This window comes from Salpingoeca rosetta (genome assembly GCF_000188695.1).
Source record: "Salpingoeca rosetta unplaced genomic scaffold supercont1.10, whole genome shotgun sequence".
Lineage (NCBI taxonomy): Eukaryota > Choanoflagellata > Craspedida > Salpingoecidae > Salpingoeca > Salpingoeca rosetta.
The window spans coordinates 1092299-1117316 of NW_004754924.1; the positions used below are offsets into that span (position 1 = coordinate 1092299).

Genomic DNA, 25018 nt, shown 5'->3' on the forward strand with positions numbered 1-25018 from the left:
ACCGCACGCAATAGCTGTGGGGGAGTGTAAGGCGCGCGCGCGTGTGTGTGTATGTATGTTTGAGGGTGAAGGCGTGTGTGCATGTTTGAGTGTGTGTGTGTGTGTGTGTGTGTGTGTGTGTGTGTGTGTGAAGGCGTGTGTGTATGTGACGGGTAAGTGCGTGTGTGTTGTGTGTGGGGCAGCTGAGGAAAGGCGCTGTGCGGTTGTGACGCTGTGAGAAGAGCAAGGGAGTCTGATACGACAGGTGTGCGTCACAGCTCACCGCCTGCAACTTGCTGTTATCGCCACCACTGGTGCTCTGTCGCGTGTCGGCAATCGCAGACGCGCGGGCAGAGAGGAAGCGGTCCAGGAGCTGAAGATAGCACCGTACAGGTGATGGCGATGGTGGCGAAGGTGGCGATGGTGGTGGTGGTGGTGGTGTTGGTGAGTGTGTGAGGGTGATGAATACATGAACAACTGCGAGCACACACATAAGTGTGCACATCAACATACACACGCACGCACGCTTGCAAGCACGCACGCACGCTCGCTCGCACGTGTGGGACGCTGTCATCACATATGGAGTGGGCGCGTTGGCCGTTGCTTACGGTGGCTGTTGAGCACTGGGAGAGGAGGTGTGTTGCTGCCAGGGCGGCGCTTGTCTGCTGCTGTGGGGAATCGACACTGCTCAGCACACGTGCGCTCGCTTGTTGGATGCTCTGATTGTGATGGATGTGGGTAAGCAATGCGCGGAGACTGACTGTGAGTGGTTGGTGCACTCACGGGGCTGACGCGACACAGCCGCAGCATAACATGTACTTGTGTATGTGCATCATGTGTGTGTATGTGTATGTATGTATGTATGTATGTATGTATGTATGTATGTATGTATGTATGTATGTATGTATGTATGTATGTATGTATGTATGTATGTATGTATGTATGTATGTATGTATGTATGTATGTATGTATGTATGTATGTATGTATGTGTGTGTGTGGACGGAGGTGGGAAGAGGAGGACAGACAAAGAGGCACTCACCTCTGAGAACTGCGCCATTGTAGTCCAGTGATTGTCGATAATCTCGCGTGTGTTCACGCGCCTGAGATGAGCATTGATGGCAACACGTGTCGGTGCGCTCACAAAGTAAGTCCACGACAAACCACACACAGGCACACACCCACACACACACGCACGTACACATACACGCACACGCACGTACACATACACGCACACCCACAAACACCAGCACGCACGCACACCCACAAACACAAGCATGCACGCACGCACGCACGCACGCACGCACGCACGCACGCATACCCACAAACACAAGCACGCACAACGGCAGGAAATGCACGCGCGTTTCACTGACTTTGAGGACGCGGACTGGAGTCGGTGATGCACAAATTGCGCAAAGCGGTACACCATGGCTGCCTGGATAAACTTGTTGTGTTCAAGTGCACTCCACACCTTATACCAGACCAGAAGCAGAGCAACGGGCGAGTGAACAATGCATGGGTGTTTGCGCGGGTTGGAGAAGTCTTAGTCGGTGGTGTTGAAAAATGGGAAGCAGCACCACACCACGTCGAACACGTGTAGTCCCCAAAGACAGACAGACACGCAGACAGAGAGACAGACAGACAGATAGACAGACAGACATATGACACGTACACACACACAGACATACACGACACGTACACATACACACACATACACACGTCACGTACACAAACGCACCTTCTCTGGCGCGTCCATGAGGATCTTCATCTGGATCGCGATGCGGTACTCGCCAACTTCAGACTCGTCCACTTCCGGCTGATATGCCAACCGCTGCCGAAACTCAGACACCTGGTGCAATGAGGCAATGGGAACACAGGGGCAGTGAAGGAAGTGTTTGTTGACCGTTTTGTGGCTGCTTGTGGCTGCTTGTTGCTGCTTGTGGAGCAGCAGTGCAATGCGTATGCCTCATTCCACGAACGCACAGCAAGAGCAAAACACACTCGCGTGTTTGCAAATCCACACCGACACGGCATGTGCACACGGACCGAGAGCCATTTGGATCGAATGGAGGAGACGCAGCTGCTTGTGTGGCGCGTCAGTTCCGCCATGCGCACAATGCTGTCAGCGGCATCGATAAAGTCCCGGTACTTCCCTCTGTGCAGTTGGAGGCAATGGCATTCAACATCAACGCGTCAGCTTGCAGCAAGAAGCGAGGGCAATTGCAACGACGAGCGAGTGGGAGGAAGGAGCCGCGAATGGTATTGTGCGTGCGTTCGTGTAGGAGCTGTTGACGCTTGCCGGCTGCACTCACCCCACAAGATGTCTGAGCTCCCGCTTCTTTCCAGAGATTTCTTCTCTGCAATTTGAGGCAGCGAGCATGTATCAATGGGCGAAAGGTAAGTGGGACCTTCAACAGCTCACAGTGACAAAACGTTCGTCCAGCGCACAAGATAGCATGCACACCACAGCACGTACGCTCGAAAATGCATTGGCACACAACAATACGAATCCACACACGAGCCCACACACACACACACACACACACACACACACACACACACACACATACACACACATACACACACACACGAGCCCACACACCTTCACATACACACACGACACAGACCTGGTTTTTGTCTCCCACTTCTTGATGGCGTCCACAGACTTTTTCCTGAACAACAGGTCTGCCCGCTTCTCCCAGTCCACTTGCTCATCATCCCCTGCAAAGCGACAGCATGTGAGAACCAGTGAGGGTGGGGGAATGTCATTTGACAAGTCAAGCGCGCACACATGTACTTAAACACACACCGTCACACACCTTTGTCGTCTGCCATCTTGGGTGTTGTCGTTGTAGAGAACTCTCAATAACTTCAACCACTTTTCCCAACTTGCACCACCAAAGAAGACAACAAACCAGCAATGGCTGAGGAGGATGTTGTGTTGGGGTTGAACAGCCAAGTGTTTGACTTTGGCATCTTGCCCCATTTGTGTGTGTGTGTGTGTGTGTGTGTGTGTGTGTGTGTGTGTGTGTCTGTCTGTGTGTGTGTGTGTGTCTGTGTGTGAGCGTGTGTGTCTGTGTCTGTGTCTGTGTGTGTGTGTGTGTCTGTGTCTGTCTGTGTGTGTGTGTGAGCGCATTTGTGTATTTGTGCGCATTTGTGTCTTTACTGCCGTTGCTTGCGTCGCAACTGATGATGTTGTTGTTGTTGGCGACGTCCGTCGTTCACTTGTCTTGTAGGCGTTGGTAGACCTTGCGCAGCTGGGGCGTGCAAAGCCCAGTCAGGATCCACGCCGCAAACGCATCGTGCTCAAGTGCGTTGATGCTTGCACATGAGCTTCACTTGGTGATGCGTGGTTGCTTTCCCGCAATCAAACACAACCCCGCGTCGGCTCATCCATGACCATCCTGTGCTACTTGTGCTTGGCGTGACCAGCTACGCCGACTGGAAAGAATGGGCATGCGAGGAAGGCAACATGAACCTCTCCCCAGAGCTGGCCTGGGTGTAAGCTCCTTGTGTGGTGTCTGTGGTGTGTGTGTGTGTGTGTGTGTGTGTGTGCGTGAGCCTGCAGACGCGGGCATCGTGCTGCCGCTACTGCTCCCGTTGGCACCCCACATATCGGCTGATGGCTGCCCGTGTGCTTTTATCGCTCAAGGTACTTTGAGACATTTGACCTCATCTCGGAGCCTGGGAGCGCACATCGGCTCAAGCTGACACAAAAGGAACAGAAGCAACAGACGTCCGAGGGCATCGGTACGCACAAGGTCAACTGTGGTATCAGCCATCAATATCGCTTGCTCAGCACACGAACATACAAGCAGTTGCCCACTCATGACTCATGTTTGTGTATATTGACGCCCCTGTGTGCCAATGGAGCAGAGAAGCTGCGAAGCAAGATCCACGTACCAATGATCGAGTTTCTGCTCTTCCTCTTTATCCAGGTGTGTGAGTGAGTGTGTGTGTGTGAATGAATGAGAGAGTGTGTGTGTATCTGTGTGTGTGTGTGTGTGAGTGTATTTGTGTGTGTGAGTGAGTGTATCTGTGTATCTGTGTGTGTGTATTTTGGTTTGTCGATTGGGTATTTGTCAGTGACCATGTCCATGCTGTTGCATCCCATGCCCACCGCTGTCGTGTGTTCACTGTTGTCGTCACCAGCACTATGGGCGGGCCAACTTCAAAACCATCGACCACACCGAGGAATTGCCACCAGCCCTCTCCTCCCCCGAGTTGAAGGAAACATGTGCGTAAGCCCACGTGTGCATTTTGTGTGTGTGTGTGTGTGTGTGTGTGTGTGTGTGTGTGTGAGTGCATGATCTTGTGTCATTGCCGTTGATGTCTTTGCGTGTGCTGAAGCACACCTTCTGTTGTCCACTGGCGCTTACCGTGACCCCTGTGGTGGTACCTTGCATCAGATGTGTATCACATTACGTCACTGAAACGGGCGCGGTTGAAGTTCTTGCGTCATCACATGGAGGATATCATCTCGCTACTCCTCCACCTCGGTAGACAATGGATGTGCATGTGTTTTAATGTGTGTTTCAGTGTTTGTATCTGTGACGACGCTGTATCTGCTGCTGGATTATCAGCTCACGTACACACACACACACACACACACACACACACACACACACACGCACGCACGCACGCACGCACACATACACATGCACACACACACATGCACACAACACACCACGTGCCCTCCCCCTCTCCTTCTCATCACGATGGAAGAGTCGTATCGGCGGTGGTCGGTGAGCGGGCGGCCGGAGCAGGAGATCCGGGTGCCGGCTGCACACGTGATGGCCCTGGACTGGCTCATCAGGGTCGAGGGCGCATACCGCCCCTTCAGTCAGGTGCTGTTGGTCGTGGTCGTGGTGTTGAAGAGGGGGCTTCTGTTGCATGGGTGGCGGAGTTATTGTTTGCAAAGGCTGGTTAGAATGCGTGTGCTTGTGGTATGCCATGCTAACGCTGTATGCTGTACACGATGGCATTGATTGATGGCTCACGCTGTTTTGCATTGGTGCTTGTTTGCTGACCAGGTTGTGCTGGACCAACAGCACCACCGTGCAACCGGATACTCAAAGGTACAGAAAGAGGGGGTGTGATGTTTGTTCCATGCGGTCATTGTCCTCTCCAAACACACACATGCACACACACATGCACGCACACACGCATGCACACACTCACACATATGCACATGCACACACGTACGCACACACGCATGCACAAACGCACGCACACACTGTCACACCCTCTCCTTTGGCATTGTATTTTCAGATCACCGAGACGTTTGTGATGTCCGCTTTGCTGACGTGGGTGCGCGACCGGCTCGTTCTTCCGCCACCGGCGGTTTTGTCCGAAGCGAAACCGCTGATATGTGTGGATGAGGAGACGGGTCCTGCTGTCCTCGCCAGGCTCTCCCGCACCACGCAACTGGTTGGGGACGCGCGTAACTTGAATATTGTATACTGTGTGTTGTGTTTTGTGTGTGTGTGTGTGTGTGTGTGTGCACGCTGTCCACAAGTAGTTTTTGCATCGCCCTCACGTGGACACCTCACCTCAACCTCCCCTACCCTCTCCCCCTCTCCTTTCCTTCCTTCCTTCCTTCCTTTCGTCGTCAGTGGGAAGAGAGTCGGCTGCGCATGCGGGATGTGCACATCAGCAAATGCTCCGTCACCATCCTCTACATCCTCGCCCCTCTCCGGTCAGTTCCACCTGAGGTGATTGGTTCCCAATACGCACGCACATGCACACGCACACATGCACACACACGCACACTCACACACATGGATGTCATCCATCAACTACCCTCTCTCCCCCCGCCACGCCTCACCTGTGTCTTATTGCCGTTGCTGCTGCTGCTGCTGCTGCTGCTGCTGTTGTTGCCACAGCCACGTGTGGATCGACGAGTGTGTGCGGTGTACGGTTGTGCTCGGCCCCGTTGCGGGCGTCCTCCACATTAGCAACTCCCGCAGATGCACCGTCGTCGCGCCCTGTGTCCGATTCATGGCCAGGTAGAGAGAGTGTGTGTGTATGGTATGAGAGGGGGAGACAGCAGTCAGAGTCGCGCAATTCATGTGTTTATGCACTGTGTATTGGTCCTCTCACACATGTCATATTTGACATGGACGACCATGTACATCACTGTGTGTGTGTGTGTGTGTGTGTGTGTGTGTGTGTATGTGTGTGTGTGTGTGTGTGTGTGTGTGTGTGTGTGTGTGTGTGTGTGTGTCGACGCCTATGACCCGCTTCCCTTCATTGCTTTTTTTTTTTTTTCATGGTGGATTGAAGGTCCGTCGCTGACACGACAGCGCATTTGTGCACGAACACGCGCCCGCTGCTGCTGGACAGCACGCAGGATCTTACTTTGGTGAGGTGACGCATTGGGGGCTGTGTGCTTTGCACATGATGACCGTTGCGAACGCAAACAACCGCATCACACTTGTTGCTGTTTCTCTCACACCCAAACACGGTCAGCCTCATGCTCGCACTTCGTCACACTCACACACTCGTGTTTGCAACTTTGGGGCACGCGTGTTCCCCGCTGCCCGTGTAACTTGTTTTGATTGACGACAGGCGCCTTATCACACGTTCTATGGCGCCCTCGGGCGGCATTTAGAAGAAGCAAGGATTCTGCCAACACGAAACTTGTGGAACCATCCCATCCGCATCAGCCCCTCAGGTGATCCTTGCAGTCGCATTCGAGCATGAGAATACGCATGGTTCTTTAGCCAAGACATGTTTGCAAATGAGCGCGCGCGCACACACACACACATGCACACACACACACACACACACACATACACTCACACGTTCGCTCACGCACACATACACACGCACGCACGCATTCACGCACACAGGGTGGCAGCCTGCTGACACGAATCTGCTCGACCCACAAGATCTGTGTCCATTCGTGATTCCATTTGACGTGCCAGGCGACACAGTGGTGAGTTCGATGTGGGCGATGCCGGCGTGTGTTCATGTGAGTGAGCGAACGCATGAGTGACGTTTGACTTGCTTGCTCATCGTGTGCCGAAATGCACCGCATGCACACACTACCTGACACACACACGCGCACACGCTTGCACACTTATGCACGTGCACCCTCACTCGGACATGCATTGGACGGCTTTGCCTGCAGGCAAATCCTTGTGCACTGTCGCCGGCATATGAGCGGGGAATGCTGGACAACATCGAGTTTGTAGACCAGCTCAAAGGCCGCCTCCGCAGCGCACAAGGTGCATTGGCGAACGTGTCACTGCTGTCGTTGCTTGTAGTGGTGCCTGTTTGCGCTGCATTCGGTTGTTGCTTACGTTGTTGCTTGAGTGTTGTCGCTGTTGTAATTCATCGTTGTTCCTGTTGCTCATTCACGATTGTGCGTCCGCGTTGCCTGCAGATCGTGATGACATTCCTCAAGAAACGGTACAACAGTTTGAGCACAGCATGCATGCCGCGTTCCTGGTAAGTCATTGCCTCGTGTGTGGGTTCTGTGGCAGTGACATGCGGGGCGATGTTGAATACCGCCACACATACGCACGCGCGCCCACATGGCATGCAATGCACAACACAACACGCCATGTACACGCAATGTACACGCAACTCACACACACACACACACACACACACGCGCGCGCGCGCGCACGCACACACACACGTAAACTTACACGCAACCCACCCACACGCAACCCACCCACACGCACGCACGCACGCACACACGCACACACACGCACACACACGCACGCACGCACGCACGCGCGCGTGTACTTTGTAGGAGTGGCTGATGTACACAAAGAGGTTGCGGCAGGTGCATGACCTAAACACGACGGGCAGCAGGCCTGCGTCGGCTCTGAGTTCGGCGGATCACATCACCAACCAGCCACAGCACAGCAGTAACCACAGCTTACACAGCTCCTTCAGCATCCAGAGCAGACAACCCTCCAATGATGACCTCCCACCACCGTCACAGCAGCAGCAGCAGCAACAACAACAACAACAAGCGGGGCTGACTCTGAGCTTATCCTCAGACAAGGAGTTGCCAAAGTAGTTCGCTTGTTCAAAATGTGATGGTGATGGGCGAATGAATTACATAAAATACATTTAACCACACCTCTTTCATGTCATTTTCAATCCCAAAACTGATTGTGGCACACACGAAAGCACAAGAAATGCTGAGTCACAGTGTCATCAGCACCCCAGCACTGCTTCGCCGCCCACACAGACTCACTTCTTTCCAGCTTTCCTCCTTCCTCCTCCTCACCCTGAGGGTTGCCCTCAAGCCGAGAAACTCACCCACCACTCCCTCACTCCCAGAAGCCTCTTGGCCTTGTTTCCTCCAAACCAGGCACTATGCCAGCCCATTGGCGACGCCATCCACCTTGTGGACGTTTCTCGCGATCCCTCATCAGCGTGCAGTTGCTGCTTGTTCTGCTCACCGTTTTTTCTGTCGCTGGAATCTTTCCTACCTCAGCCGAGGAGTTGGTGGACGGCCTCGTGTTTTGTCGCAACCGCGACCCCGCGTTTGCGGCGCCATGCGACGTTATTCGGCGTTCAAGAGCGAGCTGCGACATTGGATACAGATGTCTCATGTGCAACAACCCACCCGCCAACCTCGTTGACGCATTTTGCGTTCCTGTCTGTGGAGACGGTATGGTTGTCGAGCGTGAATACAGCTGTGACGATGGTAACCTTGTTCCTGGTGACGGGTGTGATGAAAACTGCCATATTGAGACCGGTTGGGATTGTGATGTTGGTCCGCCGGGACCAACCAAGTGCACCATGCGTTGCGGTGACCGTTTCCGTGTTCACACTGCGCTAGCTCAAGAAGAATGCGACGACGGCAATCTTCGGGATGGTGACGGATGCTCAAGCACATGTACGATAGAGGAGGGCTACATGTGCATCGATCATGGACTGGTGAGCGTTTGCACAGGGATTTGCGGTGACGGACTCAAGGTCCCCGCCGACAGCTGTGATGACGGTAACTTTATCGATGGTGATGGCTGCTCATCAACTTGTGAAATCGAACCGGGCTGGAAATGTCCATTCTGTGACCCAGAACTGCTGAGAACGTCATGCTGCATTCCATGGTGTGGAGATGGACGCCTCGTGGCGAACGAACAATGTGACACAGACGTGGTACCTATCAAGCGATTCAACAAAGGTGGCTGTGACCGCAATTGCAAGCTGCGCATCGGGTGGTACTGTGAGGGCGAGCCAAGCGTCTGCACTACCGTGTGTGGCGATGGCATGTTTGCCAGAGAGCAAGGCTCCCCCGAGGAGTGCGACGACGGCAACCTGATTGACGGCGATGGGTGCAGTTCCAACTGCGAGGTTGAGCGTGGGTACAAGTGTATCATTCATGCAGAAGCCCCGGACACATCCGACTGTACATCCTTTTGCGGCAACGGCATTATCCTGCCAAACGAGGAGTGCGACGATCGCAACAGACACCCAAATGACGGCTGTACACAGTGCACGGTCGACGAAGGATATGTGTGCGAGGGCGAACCAAGTGAATGCAGGCGATTGCGGGACTGTGAACCAGGCTTGGGTCCAGATGGTGTCACTGCAGACATCACGGCAAAGCCAACCGGGTTTGACGTGCAGGTCCTTTGTCTGAGGCACACTGGCAACCGAGCACAGGGCGCGTCACTCCCATGTATCCCCATTGGAGCTCAACTGAATCCGGTCGTCACCGTCACAGCGACTGTTGGCTTGCAACTGCTGTGTCCAGGCTCCGACCCTATCAAGACCGCAGCGAGTGACGCAATTTACCTGCTGTGTCGTGGCGATCTTAGCACCCTGCAAGTGTCTGCATCGGCTTCCGTTGTGCTTGATGGCCCGCGGCTCACGCTCAAGCAGCTTGCTAAGCGCACCGTTGCATCAAGCTTTGCTGGGCCAGTGGTGGCGATTGGTTCTATTGGACTCCTCGCATACGACGTCGTGCAGGACATTGTTGCTGCACTCGATGCTGTTGCTGCATTTCGGCAACGTATTCCGCAGCTACGTGCGTGCGCACAAGCAGCAGTGACTGCCGCTCAAGGAGATGTTGCCGATGCAATCTGCGAGGACCGCAATCACTTGCGCAGCGACCTGCAGCAGTGTCTCAGCGGCATTTCACAGTACCTGTCATTTGACGTCCATCCTGGCTCTGATCGCCGACGCCGCCAGTCAGACCAGCCACGTCACGTGAAGGAGGAAGAACAGGCGACCCCTGTGTCACATGAGCGAGTGGTGCGCACGACACCCTCCTTCCGTTGGCCACCCGCCAAGGATGCACACGAGAGCAATGCATATGACCCCGTCGTGCTTGCTTCTTTGCCGCTGAACTTGACGGTCAACAGCACGGGCGAAGGAAGCGATGTATTTGCTGTGGACGTTGGCGAGGGCGTGGCAGTAGCCGCAGGTCTGTGTCCCTCTCAGCTCACTTGGTTGGCAACACAGGCCCATCTCCAACGCTTCTGTCTGTGCACGGCAAATGCGAAGAACTGCTCCATCTGGAATTCCTTGCTTGGTTCAGATGGCCAGTTTCTGCACAGCGATGAGGGCACGTGCCTTCCTGCGCTCTGCGGTCCCGCTACTTCTCTGCCAGTCACCGGCTTTGCGAACGATTCAACCAACACAACATTCATCAACGAAACCACGACGGCAACAACACCCACGCCCACAACAACGCCTGCAAACGCATCAGAACAGGAAACATTGCTTGTGCCTGTTTGGCAGCCCTTTGCTGCATTCTCTCAGCAAGACGCAATGCACACGGTCGCAAGCGTTGCCGCCGCGGCAAACGTGAGTGCAACACGCGTTCGCATCGTTGACATTCGTCCAGTGCACACAGAGACTACTGAAGAACACGTCTTACTTCTCGTCTACGTTTCTGGAGATGAGAGTGGTAACGCAACTCGGCGAGTGCTCGAGGCGGACAGTTTGCAGGCAAGAATTGCAGCACCAACGACAACGACAACGACAACGACAACAGTCGCAGCAACAACCACGACGACAACAACAACAACAACATCCATGCCCCTGCCACCACCGCCAAGCTCGTCTTCCACAAAGAGTGCGGCAGGGCCTGAGCCATTGACTACCCGTGACCAATCACAGGAACCACGAGCCACAACCTCATCAGCAACCATGCGAACAGCGCCGTCCTCCACAGCAACGAACGCCAATCACGAAACTTCCCCACAGGCATCATTGCCAAACTTTTTCACCATCGTCAGCACCACCACCACAACAGCACACATCACCACAGCCAAAGATGTTGAGGAGGCCAGCAGCAGCACGGAGCGGTTGACAACAAGAGCACTGGCAGGAATAATTGCCGGTGCCGTCTGCGGCGTTGTGGTACTTGCTGTCATAGCCGTGAAATGTCATGCAAAGAAGCGTGCGCGTTTGAGCCCTGCAGAGCAGAGCGACTGCACGAACCCCCAGCGCAGAGAACTGGCGACTCTGGAGGGATTTGACATTGGCGACGTTCAGGAGAACACGACAGCTCTGTCAGAGATCTGAAAACACGTCAAGCAAGGCATCCTCCCCACTTTTCCTTCAGTGACTTCATTTTGCTTCTTCATGATGTCCTGATTGTTCCTTCGTTTATCCCTTGCGTTCACGTTGTTACAACAATACATTAACTTCAGCTACCCCTACTCCCCTGCTCCTCTGCCCAAGCACGTTCATCCTGATAAAGAGCGCAGCAGCCGGGCTGCGTTGTGTGTTGTGAGCTCCCCTTGCAGCACTCGTCTGTCACCCAATGCAACAGTCAGCTTCACAACCTCGCTGTCTGATGCATCTCCTTCACCGCCACGTGGTTGCTGTTGTTTGCTGTTCCGGCCGTCAACACTGGCATCATCGCCACCATTTTCGTGCTTGCGGGCAACCTTCTTCACGGCCAGCGTGAGTGCACCACGCACTGCCGTGCCTGCGGTGGCATGTGCCCGCGTAGCCTGCACGTGTATTGCGAGGCCGCTTCGTTGCAGTGTTGCCATCATGGTTGCTGTGGTGGGCATGGTGTTTTCCTCCCACGTCACTGCGTCTCGCACGTGCATCGCCAACAGCTCATATACCTCGCCATCACCACGGCGTGCAGTCAGCACCACCCGTCCCGAGCAATCCCACCACAGCAGCACATTGTGTAACGCGGGCGTCTCAGCCACAAGCGTTGCGTTCACAAGTGTTGCGTGCGCAGGGCATGTGGTTGCCGATGAGAGCCAGGGCGAAGACAGCATTGCCAGCCACAACGACAGCAGCCCATGTCTGCCCATGAACATGTTTATGTGTGTGTGTGTGTGGGGGGGGGGGGAAATAAGTGAGAAAATGAGAAAGCGGCAAGCAAGGGGGAGGAAGGAAGGAAATGCACTAACATGGCACGTGGCGATTGTGAGTTGCACTTTGCCCGACACTGACAGCGATATGATCAGCGACCGTATCACAACACGCCAACAAATCAGCATACAACACAGACCTGCCCCTTCCTCCACCTCCCCCCTCCTGTCTCCTCCTCACCTGTCCCCCAGGCGCGCTTGCGGGGACGCCAGGACCGCTGCTCCATGAACGGCACGCGGGCGGTCGGTGGGGAAGAGGGTGGCAATGCCGCGCGATGTTGATTCAACGAGACCAAACGTGCCCTCTAGGGGCTTCGTTACCAAACCAACAACGCCTCGCCCAAAACCAGCAAGCACGCCAGACACCCTGTGCACAGCATACACATGTGGAAGACGCTCTTAGTCAGCTTGCACCAGGGGAGAGAGGAACGCATGCCAAACACACCTGCCAGGCGAACACACACACACACACACACACAAGCTTACACTCAATCCCAGCTCACTCTTGAAGACTCAAGTACGCACACACTTGCAGACTCAAGTACACACACACACACACTAATACACACACTAATACACACACATACACACACACACACACAAACACAGAGCAAATGTACGAATACCACATTTAGCATTCATGCTCATCTACAAACGTACGAAGCTTGGTCAGAGATTGAGGCTCGAATGGGCTGGTCAGCCAGACCGGCAATGCCTGCAAGCAAACCCATGCCAAATCCTTGTGCCCCATGCAGCAGGTGACGCCCAAGCGACTCCTGCTGTGACTGCCAAGCAACCCGTCGCTCTTGCCTGACCGCGCATGAAGAATGAAGGCGTGCGTCAGAAATCAGTCGATATGCGGACATTCACATGCTCTACACGCAGACAGAGAAACAACGCTCAACCCAGAAGTAAAACAAGCACAAACACTCATGGCCCACCACATGACACTCCACACTCCACAACACGGGCACACAGACACACAAACAAACAAACAAACAAACAAACAGACAAACAAACAAACAAACAAACAGACACACACACACACACACACACACAAACAAACAAACAAACAAACAGACACACACAGACAGACAGACAGACAGACACACACGCCACAAAATACACACACACACAGCCAGGCTCACCCCAATCGCTGGTGGTGCTCATCCATGGTCATGCGTCCGATGTTTCGGCCAACGCTCTTGGCCGCTGTCTCCACAGACGTGAGCAGTGAAGTTGCTGTCTGTGCCAGCAAGTGCTGCGATGCCACCGCCACGCGTCCAGCGCGCCCGCCTCGCGTGTACGCGCTTGCGGATGCCGATGAAGACGGCGACTGGGTAGGCAGAGTGCCGTTGCCGTGTCGTGGCGCGGGTCCCAGCGCGGCCTCCAGGAGACCCCCAAATGCTCCAAACACACGGCGAATGCCAGTTGCAGGGCTGCCCAACAGACCCAGGGAGCCAACCACCCACCCGGCTTGCTTCACTGCCTGCCCTTGGTAGTGGCGCGCCACAGACTCGGCGAGTGCGCGGCTGTCAACGTGTCCTACGCTCTCCGCATCCAAACGTGGCAGGTGCAGCACCGCGCGATCAAGGCTGAGGAAGAGAAAGGCCGAGGCGTGCGCCGTAATCTCTGCGTGCACAGCGTCAATGTGCAGTTGCTGGATGGACACTGCACGCGGTGGCGCAACCAGCAGGAGCGGCAGCGATCCATCTTTCTTCCACAACGACGACCACGACGAATGCGATGATGATGACGGCGACGAGGATGTTGTGCTCACATTGTCACTGGGTGTTGTTGTGCCGGGCAAGTTTTCTGGAGGCCGCACATGCGATGAGGACGCCAGCTCGTTGCTGCTCCCCGTGTTGGCGATGCGGGAAAGCGCAGGAAGGAATGCCCGACCCATGCCAATCACCGCATATAAGAAGGCGTCTTCAACGAAGGCCTCCACGCTGCCGAGCCCAACAGCAATCTCCCGCAGCGCGTGGACGCCAAATCCATCCATGATCACGGCGCGCATGTACAAATTTCCGTGCATGGCGCTTCCTGAACCATGCGTTGCGGACGCCTTTGACGACCCCGATGACGATGACGATGACGATGATGACGGTGATGACGATGCAGCCACATGCCGCCCACAGCAGTGCAGGACACGCGAAAACTCAAGCGCAGGGTGGGGTGGCGTGTCAATGCGCAGCTCACGTGCACTCAGGACCACAGGTACGACGCCAGCGCACAGAATGTACGGGTTGGCGCTCGGGCCGTGGCGCACAGACAGGCGAATGTCTTCCACGGACAATACGAGGCATTGCACCAGCGGAGTTGTTGGTCGAGGCGACAGCGGAGGTTGGTGCGATCCAGCGTGCCGCTGCCGTTGATGTTCTCGTTCTTGTTCTTGTCGTAGCCCGGCATGGGCAGCCGCGGGTGTGCTGTGAGCCTCAGGATCTGTTTGTATCCGCAGGCGAAAGATCTCCACGCGTGTGTGGAGCGATACGTGCAGTGGCAGCGTTGGTGGCGGCGGTGCAACAACACCGGCAGCAAGAAGTGACGTCGCTGTCGCTGTCGCTTGGCCGAGCATGGATGAAGATGACGCTGATGTCGACAAGGAAGACAGCACCACTACACGTGAGCTCCCCTTCAAGAATTGCCGGACACGCACACCAGCGTTGGTGGTGTCGTCGCTGCCATCACTCACGCTATGCCGACTGACGCTCCTCGCAGCAGCAGCAGCAGCAGAAGCTTGAAGTTGCATTCGTTCACGCTTTGAGAAGAGATGGCCGTGAAACGCACATTCGCTCATCCCACATGCAGACAGCGCAGCCGCCGTGTACTTGAAGTCCCATGCAGCCAGTGTTGGGGTCATGGGGTTTGCTGGTGACGGCACAGAGGGCATGTCTGCTCTTGTTGCTGGCGACAACGATGACAACAACGACGAGGACGATGACGATGATGTGACGATGAGAAGAAGCGATGGTGGTGAAGAAGAGGCCAGACCACAGTCATCGGCCAACAGCTGTGCGAGGTGCAACGGTGAAGCCAGTGACCGCAGCAGGTACCACGGCTGTGGCAATGGGTGCTCGTATTGAGGTTTGCGCTGGTATACCTCCTCAACAGGCTGCTGCCTTCGGCTCTTCGCCTCGCCATTTCCTGTATCACGCACTCGATTTTCTGCTGCACCACCCATCTCACCGTCTGCTGCATCACCCTCTTGTTCCTGTTGGTTCATCCTCGGCTGCCTGCGCTGCTCATCCTGCAGCCACTGCTTGAGAGCAGAGAGGTGCGAGGCCACACCGGCTCGGCGTGAAATACACACAAACGCGTCAGAGGGGAGCAGGTTGCTGATAGACACGAGAAACTCGCTGCTGTTCTCCAGTCGCACAATCAGTGGAACGTCGCCGCCTTCTCCTTGTTGGACGTGTGCACGCACGGGTACGGCCTCATCGCACACCACGTCCAACTCTCGTTGTTGTTGTTGTTGTTGTTGTTGTTGTTGTTGTTGTTGTTGTTGTTGTTGTTGTTGTTGTTGTTGTTGTTGTTGTTGTGATGGTGGTGTTGTCGTTCGCACGGGTTCCTCTGCTGTCGTGGCTGCTGCTGTCGTGCGCATATCACAAGCACGAAGCGTAAACGTCTGCACATTGCTGCGAATGGATTTCGACAACGACGACGATGACGACGACGACGGTGTGCTGGACGAAGAGGAGGAGGAGGAGGAGGAGGAGGAGGAAGGCTGGCCCAGTGGCAGCATCGGCGCTTCAAGTAGACGGAAGGAAGGTTCAACCCCATACACATACAATGACGACTTGGGGTGCACGCGTGCGACGTGCGACCGATTGCTGCTGCCTGCGTGGTGTCGTGTTGCGCAGCGAACGTCAAGCGGACGGTCTAACAAGTTGTCCAGTCGGCCTGTTGGCCACACGTGCACGGAGATGTGTGATGCTTTGCGCTGTCAAATCAAACAAGCACACCACAAGCACCAGCGTGAGTGAAGGGGGGGGGGGAGGCGAAAGTACACCAATTCTGAATGCAGCCAGACTGATGGCCAGGCAAGCAATGTACCACAACACACACACACACAGACACAGACACACAGACACGCACCGACACACACTCACACACACACACACACGAGCACGTGGAAATGGTCTTTCACCTCTGCAGAAACGCAAAGGCGGTGGCGAGAAGCACTCGGCACAAAAGTCTTGCCGTTGGTGACACCATCAGCATTGCTGCCATCACCACTGGCAAACAGCGCCACAGTTGACCACACCCGGTGCGCATCCAGAGCAGGCACTTCGCATTCTCCAACCCAACGGGGATCGCAGCTGCCACCCTCCCCACCATCACCATCATCATCATGGGGGTGAGTGCGCAGCCAGATGCGCAGGCGCAGGTGCTGCGAACGGATGGGAATCGGTGGCCCACGTGCGAGCACGTGATGTGGCGTGGTGGCGTTTGCGTCCACTGTCATGACGATTGACGATGTGATACCAACACTGTCGACTCCGACCACGTTGTTGTCAGCAGCACCGATGCCACCACCACCGCCAGTGAACAGAAGCTCGAGCGTGATACAGCGGTCCGTGTTGTTCTTCACATCAAATCCATCGCTAACACAGAGGATGGAAGCAGCAGCAGAAGGACACGCCGCTGCCAATGATGAGGATGGTGGTGGTGATGAAGGCCAAGCGTTCTCGTGTGCGTCACGATTGGTGAGCCCATTGTCGTTGTTCGCGCCAACCGCCGCGTCTTTGTCTGAATAGCGCACAGCAAGAACAGGGCCGTGACAGTCCCGAGTAGATGCAGATGTGGCTGCAGCTGTCGGTTCTGTCGCTGTAACGAGAAAGCAGTGGTTTGGATGTGCTGTGATGGTGGCCATCTGGCGTGCAGACATCACAATCGAGCACCCATCAGGTGCACATCCAACTCTGCCGGGTGCAATCCTCATCGCAGGTTCGTGGTCGCCGCCACCATGATGTGCAATGAGACACGAGGAGGTTAGCACTGGCGTCACAGTCTGCGCCGGGCAGACGACGGCGGGGCGAGCAGGTGTTGCGAACAGCTCGATCGCGTGCGATGACAATGCATTACGCACACTCAGCATGGGCAGTAGCTGGAGCGACACAACACCCTGCACGATATCAACAACTGCCTGACAAGAGAGGCCTGCCGCAAGTGGTATGTGCTGTCTCGTACCTCGTGGCACCTTCAAGCTCACCACCGTGCACATGGGTGCAGAGTGCATGTCCTGACTCTCGAAATTGTCAGCAAGAGTGCCTTCCTCTCCGCCCGGTGACACGGGCGCATGTAGCGAAACACTGGCGCTGACCACCTCTGCACCCGCTGACAGCAGCAGAGATGTGTGGTCTGTGCTGGCGGGAATGGTGAGGGCGTGGTGGGTCTGAAACCGCACGTTTCCTCCCTCTGCTGTTGGCGGTGACGCAGCACACACATGCACGCACACCCCCATGGGCAGCGCACTGTGCACGCGCAGCTGTCCACTCAGCCTCCAAAGCGTCGCGTTCCCATCGCAGGCACCATCACCACCACTATCGTCACCACCACTGGCATCATCATTTGCCACATTGTCGTTGGCATCAGTTTCTTCGGGCAAGGCGGTGCCATGCCGTCGGCTCGGTGAGCGATGGAGCCAGGCGGAACATGCACCTTGCTCGGAGTTGCCCTCGTTCACGGCGCAGCCTGCTGTTTCATGCGATGGCTGGAGCGAAATGGACAGGGGCGAGTTGTGCGTGCGCGTACGCATGTCCACCAGCGTCCAATGCGGCACTCGAAGCGCACGTGCTGTCGTGACCATGGTGGCTGCTGCCACCATCATGCCATCATCATCGCCGCCATCATGCACAACAGGCGCTGCAGCCGCGACGACAGCAAATTGGCGTGCACGCGCCACAATGTCGAGTGGGAAATGCTGTCCCGCCAACACACGAAATGCCGGCCGATCATCCGCGCTGTCGTGGTGATTACTGTGGTTCGTGTTGCCTGTTTGTGCTGCAACAGGTGGTGCAGTGATCCACAAATCAGTCGTAGTCGTATTGTGTAACACGTGTTGCCACAATTGCGGCAAACATCGCTTCTCTTGATGCCGCTCCTGCTGTTGTTGTTGCTGCTGCGCTGCCTGTGTTGACACGCGGTGTGCAGTTGCGCTTGCTTTCGTGATGAAGTGAACGTGAGCAAGCATGCGCTGCAGATCATCGAGGCATTGTGGCGTGAGTGTGGCGTCCACAACAGGTGCGTCAACATTCAACCGCAGCTTCGGTGGCGCAGGCTGAGCATCGCTGGTGCTGCTGTTGGTGTTGTTGCGTGAGGAAGCACTGGCCTGCGTACCTCGCGCTCTTGCGGTCATCGTGAGCACGCGCGTGTGCGGCTGCTCAGCAAGATGGGGAAAATGCACGAGCGACACCTCCACTTCTGCAGCCACAAACAGGCGTGGTGGACGCGGGTGCACTTCACCTATACCCGCTGGCGGTGTTGGTACTGCGGCTGCTTGCGATGCTGCAGCTGACACGCTGGCCTTTGCAGAGGGGAGTTGCAGCTGGAAGATTGGGCGGCATGCTGTTGGACTGAGCCACGCAGTCGTCTTGAAACACGCAGCGTTGCGTGGTTGGTGCTGGTTGAACATAGTGCGAGGTGTGAGCAGTGCCAGCGTGGTGGAGGCGAGCTCGGTGGTCATGGTGAAGCGGCATTGCTCCTCTGGGCAGGGCACGGACGACAGCCAGACTGCAGCCAGCAACTGCGTCGAGTCCTCGCCTGTGCGCGCACCACCTTGCCAGGACAGCTGCACGCATTGGGCCCGGTCACACAAGCAGACAAGGCGTGAACAAAGTGGAGAAGCGAGGAATCAGTCACCAAGGGAAGACAAGTTGGGAGGCGAGCAAGCTGGCAGTATGGCAGGTACACAACCAAGCAGAAAGGTCGACAGGCAGACAGACAGACAGACACACACACACATTGACACACACATGCAAACACACACACACATGCAGACGCAACAGTTGGCACGTCGTAGCATCTACGCATTTATGCTGATATTGCTGTTGTTGGTATCGTTGTTAAGTTACCTTCCAAATTCTGGCTGTGGGGGCCGTTTGAGGCAGCACGATTTCAGTTTCATCAGCGACATTCAAGTGAATGACGCGAGCAACAACATACGCTGCGTCCACCTGTGTTATTGGAGAGGGGAAGGAGAGACGGGGGAGGGGAGGGAATGAGGGAGGGAGGTCGCTGTGTCAGTTGTGTCGTGGAGTTTGCACACCGTCCAAAGCAAAACAGACACAGAGTGCGCGCACACACAGACACACACAGGCACATGCACAGAGAATGTGCACAGACAGACACATAACACAGACACAGGCAAACAGACAGACAGACAGACAGACAGACACACACACACACACACACACACAGAGAGATAGACGCTCAAACGCACCGGGTCCCAGCAGGACAGTACGCACTGCCGCTGCGCATTTGAAGTTGAGTCATCGAGAGCGAGGAGTGGCAGTGGGCGAACGAGCACACGCGAAACGCGGCGTGGTTGGAAGTATCGCCACAGCACTGCAGGTGGGAGGAGAAGAAGAGATTGGATGGATGGTGAGGAAGAGTGCATTCACACCATCAGCGCATGCAACACACACGCTCGCGCGCACACACAACATGCATACAGGTGCAAACTCATGGCACATCCCCCACACATAGCTCCACCGCAGTAGGTTGTACTCACAGCTGTGTGCAGTGGCCACCATTGTTCCGGCGTCGATAACAAGAGGATCGTGCATGTCAGCGTCAGTCTCATGTGGGCGAGAAACTGTGACCAGGCGCCCCATCTGCAAATCGCAGCGATGGCATGAGCAACGGATGCAGGTGCATGGGATAGGAAGGACCAAAACGCGGCATGGGGGCTTGCGTAGTGGGGCAAAGGTGCATGTCCGCCAGTACGCACACACTCATGCACCCAACGCAGGCGCACGCATTCTTGCATGCACACACACAGACACACACACACACACGCACGCGCACACACAGACCCATTCACAGACACACACACACACACACACACACACACACACAGAGACACACCTGCAGATCAAACTGCGTTTCCTGCGCAGGCACGGGAGTAGTGCCGCCGGTGTGAGATGTTCCAGCGTGTACACCCTCAGGTTGCCTCATGCTCTCGTTCAGGCTGTCAGGATGCGCGGACGAAAAGTAGGCACACAATTGACACACCGCACAGTCAGTAAAGGCAAGGATGCGCTCATGACACACAGCATCCACAACGGTCAATACAGGCGTTGCTCATGCTGCTCACCGATTCATGGCTGCATGAAGCAGGTCTTCAACTGTAGTCACCGACGTGCGAATGAACGGCCAGACAAACAGCAGCTCGGGTTGCACCTGTACGAAAAACCACATCACACCAGCGGTCAGCCATAGGCACGCACGCACACACATACACACACACACACACAGAACTGTTTGACGCACACACACACACACACACAAACAAACAAACAAACAAGCAAGCAAACAAGCAAAAAAACAAACAAACAAACGAACAAACAAACAAACAAACAAACAAACAAACAAACAAACAAACAAACAAACAAACAAACAAACAAACAAACAAACAAACAAACACACACACACACACACACACACAAAGTATGAGCGCAAAATGCGCACCGTGAGGTCGATGTCTCGAATGGCCACCGCAACGTGTGTCGATGGCGGCTCAGAGGGGAACGTGCTTGCAACGCCAATGCTTGCCTGTTTAACACGGCCGACAAAATATGAAGCGGCTCCCGTGACTTATTTGATGTGATGATCAACACCGGGCACTGAGATGCACTCACAGACAGACACACACACACACACAGACACAGACAGACAGACAGACAGACACACAGGCACGTACACGAGCACAGACACAGACACAGACAGACAGACACCATATGAACAAGCACTGCCCACCTCAAGTGTGATGAGCCCGCCTGTTGGGAGGAGGCAGCAGGGAGTTGGTAGTGCGGTGCATCCCAGTGATGCAGACAAGTCAGTCATGGTGGCCACAACTTTCGGCACCGTTGTCATGTTACACTGCGATGGTGCTGATGATGACAAGCTGGCAGTCATGCCGTGCACGCTAGCCTCCAGCCACCACGTCTCTTCTGCGTGTGTGCTGACACCGCCACGGTGTACGTGACCGCCATCACACGAGGTATCGTCCAAAGCGGCCGTCATTCCTGTTGCTTGCGCTCCTCCCGACACGCGAAACACAATGTGCCGCACCCTGAGCTCAGCAGTCAACGGAATAGCACGGCTCAGCACATCACCAGCACCATCGCCTGCAGCAACTTCCGCACATGTGTCGTTTGTGTGCGGGTGTGGTTGACCACCACCGAGCCCGCCGCGGCAGTGATGACCTGGGTGTTGCTGCTCTGACTGTGGGTGGCCCTCATGGTCGTCGTTGTCGGCAACGCAGCCAGCGCAGCTTTCCTTAGCACCACCCAACGTCGTGAGGGACGAGAAGACAGCGCTCAGTGCAGCCATGTCATCAGCATGTGCGCGCGCACCCTCGAGTGCAAGAAGAACAACTTCCTCGGGGATGTGCACACACACACCGCCCGGCAGCTGCACAGAGACGTGTGCAGGATCGTCCGTCTTGGACAAACGCACATCAATTCGCGCCGCCACCTCCACTGTACGCACACCAGCGCGAGCGCCTCTCTGATGACTACGAGAGTTTTCATTGTCACCATTAGCCGTGGTTGCGTTGTTGGCAACAGCAGCCGGGATGCCACGTGCGTTGTCGTCGCCGTCTGTTGGTCGTGCTGTGGATGATGTTGTGGGTGGGACTGGAACGTGGTAGGGATGAGTTGTGGCTTTGGCGGCAAATGCGTCAGGACAGCGATCCTCCACATGGCGATGGTGTCCGTCGTCGTCGTCATCATCATCATCATCATCATCATCATCATCATCATCACCCTTGTCAACATAGTCATCGTGTTCATCAGCATTTCTGTCAACGACACCATCTGCGTGTGCGCATCGAACACCAACAAGCGTGTGCTGCCACATGTCATCTCGCAACAGCTCGGTTGCCAGCCGCACACACGTGCGCATGGGGCGATGCCGCTGTGTGCATAGGGTCACGTCGCCAAGCAGAAGCGAGTACGTCGATTCGACGGCGCTGGTGCGGGCTCGGAACGTTGTACCAATCACTTGCACACGTAGCAGCGGCACCGCCAAGCCAACAATCCCCGCCACATTCCGCAGCGCCTGTGCATGCAACACGGCGTTGTGCGAACCAAGCTGCTGACGCTGCTGCTGGTGCTGCTGGTGCTGGAAGCTGAGTCGGTCGTGGTGTGATTGGTTGTGGTGTGATTGATTGTGGCGTGGTAGGGCATGGTGCGGTTGTTTGTGAAATGCTTGCTCGCTCTGACTGCGTCCCTGCTGCTGCTCTTGCTGCGGAACAAAGGTGTTGTGTGGCGGTACATCGTGTGCGGGGCTCTCTGCCTTGTACATGACAAGGGTGACGCGGGCAAGCGACACGGCCATGTCCAGGCTCAACTGCGGCGCCCGCGCTCCTCCAAACAGCACCGAGGACGCAGCGGAGGCGAAGCTGATGGCCGACGCATTCGATGCTGTGCGGCGATGCCCACGTTGATGTTGTTGGTGGCGGTGATGGCGATGTTCGTAGTGGCTGCTTGCGAGGTGCGGAGAGTGGAGAGAGTGGAGAGAGTGGCGTGCTTGTGAAAACGACCCTGATGGACTGCGAGTCCCTGTTGCTGGGATTGGGCGTGTCGGTATCCCGTGGGTCTGCGAGATCCAGGTGGCATGGAAAGTCCTTTCGTCCACTTCAACAAGACCGTCGCTGGCGTGTCTACCACCAACATCGCTGACAATATCATCGTCTGCGTATGCAGTCATCATTACCGGAATGCCGCTCAACACCGGTCCCGCTGCTACCGGTGTTGTTGGAGCCCCTGTCACTGCTGTCGTTGATGGTGATGTCGCTGTGCCCATGCTCGCGCTGCGTGTGTGTCCGCGGACGCGACGACGGTTGCGGGAATGCGTTGGTGACGGTGATGGCGAGGTGTCTGCACTTCGCAGTCGCCGGCGCTGCTGGTGCTGGTGTTGGTGCTGGTGCTGGTGCTGGTGCTGCTCTTGTTGTTGTGGTTGCTTCGATTGTCGTTGATGATGTCGTTGATGTTGCTGCTGCTCTTGGTGTAGTTGTGTGTGCGCAATGTCACTGCTGTGCGCACGCGTTGGTGTCAGTGACGACCAGCGACCAGCAACATCGCGGCCTGGCGAGCGAGTCAGCTTTGCTGCGTACCTGTCCAGCCGTTCCTGTGCCATCCACCACGACGTGGCATACACATCACCTTCCGCATCGGCTGCATTGCTGTCATCTTGCAGACGCCTGCGGCGTGTCATTGCAGACGTGACGCAGCCCACCCGCTCTTGCCAAGAAGAGTTTGGTGGTGGCGGCGAACGCCAGTGTAAGTGCGTAAGCGCCAGGGCAAACGGCAGTGCGTTGCTCATGGCAACCTCAAGCATTCCGGCCACTTGGTCGTTGCTGAGAAACGCAACAATCTCGTGTGGAGCCTCCACAAGCAGTTCGTGTGTGAGTGTTGCATGCGAATCAATGCCTTGCGCACCATCAACATCAGCGCCGCTGTTACTGCCACCAGCAGCACCACCGCCGCCTCTATGCGTGGGCACAAGCGTGAACGTGAAATCGAGGTCTGTGATGATGGGAGCCCTCAGTGTCATGTCCCTCTGGTGCCTGTACACGTCCAGCCACGAGTCTGCAGTGGTGCGTGGGCGAAGCGTGTACGCGGAGATGCCTTTGAGTTGCAGTTGCACGCGAGTGGATGAGCCAAAGAGTCCGTTTGATCCCAGCGAAAATGCGGCATCCAGCGTCGAGTCAAAGGATGCATTTGGGCCCTTGTCTTGGGCAATGTTTCCATGGGTCCACCAAGGCTGTCCTTGCGTCTCGTTCACATTCCCTGCTGCTGTTTGCGCAGCTGCTGAGGGCCACTCTGACGCGCACACCCGTGTGCTCTGCAGAACGAACACAAGGAGCGTCGGGTCATGTTGAGTTGCTGCTGCTGCAGGCGTTGATGCAGTAGCTGCTGCTGCCGTTGTCGGCACGAGCAACGACAACTCTTGCACATCCACATCCACATCTAATGCAGACGAAGTGGCACCTGGCGTGAGGGCGTCAGTCAGGTGGTCGTGGGCTGAGAGACCAAGCAGCCCCGCAGCCAAGTTGCTGGTGCTGGCGTAGCGTGTACTGACACCACTCTTTGACGTGTGCTGGTCATCATCCCCACTGACAGCGTATGCAAGCGTGCGCTCCATGGTGTTGATGACACCGTTGATGATGCCGTGACACACGTGAACGGCTGGTGTGAGTGCTGGCATCCATCCCACCAGAGTAGCACCACCACAGCGAACACGCACTGATGGCGCAGCCGCACCTCGCTCAGCTCGTTGTTGTTGTTGTTGTTGTTGTTGATGATGATGATGATGTTGTTGTTGTTGTTGTTGCGGCAGGGATACGTCTAGAATAAGGAACGGCAGCGTGCTGCTTGTCGCAGCAGCAGCAGAAGAAGAAGAAGACATGGAAGGAGCAAGTGGTGGCGCTGTTCCTGTTGGTCGCTGTGAATGCGTGATTGTGGATGAAAGAGGAGGGCGGGTGCGCAGTAAC

The 25018-nt window shown here is 55.8% G+C and overlaps 4 protein-coding genes across 4 annotated transcripts in view; 1 reads left to right on the plus strand and 3 right to left on the minus strand.

Moving 5' to 3' along the window:
* PTSG_04534 (uncharacterized protein) overlaps positions 1–2812 on the minus strand; it is a gene marked incomplete at its 5' end in the record, with an annotated part of 9043 nt that extends 6231 nt beyond the window's left edge. Inside the window, 9 exons of the mRNA XM_004994573.1 lie at positions 263–352; positions 588–698; positions 1020–1080; positions 1351–1448; positions 1716–1826; positions 2024–2132; positions 2290–2334; positions 2605–2698; positions 2797–2812. Coding sequence (XP_004994630.1) covers positions 263–352; positions 588–698; positions 1020–1080; positions 1351–1448; positions 1716–1826; positions 2024–2132; positions 2290–2334; positions 2605–2698; positions 2797–2812 — 735 coding nt within the window. The remainder of the gene's footprint in view (positions 1–262; positions 353–587; positions 699–1019; positions 1081–1350; positions 1449–1715; positions 1827–2023; positions 2133–2289; positions 2335–2604; positions 2699–2796) is intronic.
* Positions 2813–2897: 85 nt separating this feature from the next.
* PTSG_04535 (uncharacterized protein) lies at positions 2898–11482 on the plus strand (the record flags this gene model as incomplete). Its single annotated transcript, XM_004994574.1, has 21 exons — positions 2898–2912; positions 3214–3287; positions 3410–3478; positions 3630–3727; positions 3851–3915; positions 4130–4214; positions 4387–4476; positions 4703–4824; positions 5011–5055; positions 5249–5407; positions 5593–5675; positions 5863–5985; positions 6263–6341; positions 6548–6653; positions 6832–6917; positions 7113–7209; positions 7368–7432; positions 7743–8014; positions 8285–8382; positions 8439–10376; positions 10491–11482. The coding sequence occupies 21 exons, from the start codon at positions 2898–2900 to the stop codon at positions 11480–11482; spliced, it is 4761 nt and encodes a 1586-aa protein (XP_004994631.1).
* Positions 11483–11555: 73 nt separating this feature from the next.
* Positions 11556–15157, minus strand: PTSG_04536 (uncharacterized protein; the record flags this gene model as incomplete). The annotated part of the gene is made up of 5 exons (XM_004994575.1): positions 11556–12226; positions 12476–12661; positions 12955–13104; positions 13443–14580; positions 15085–15157. The coding sequence occupies 5 exons, from the start codon at positions 15155–15157 to the stop codon at positions 11647–11649; spliced, it is 2127 nt and encodes a 708-aa protein (XP_004994632.1). The 3' UTR covers positions 11556–11646.
* A 3395-nt stretch (positions 15158–18552) lies between these two features.
* Positions 18553–24759, minus strand: PTSG_04537 (uncharacterized protein; the record flags this gene model as incomplete). The annotated part of the gene is made up of 9 exons (XM_004994576.1): positions 21277–24759; positions 20989–21072; positions 20615–20700; positions 20386–20488; positions 20030–20132; positions 19739–19863; positions 19371–19472; positions 18637–19087; positions 18553–18596 (listed from the first exon to the last, which is right to left on the minus strand). Exons 1-9 carry the CDS (start codon positions 24730–24732, stop codon positions 18553–18555), a joined length of 4554 nt encoding a protein of 1517 aa, XP_004994633.1. The 5' UTR covers positions 24733–24759.
* Positions 24760–25018: the final 259 nt, after the last annotated feature.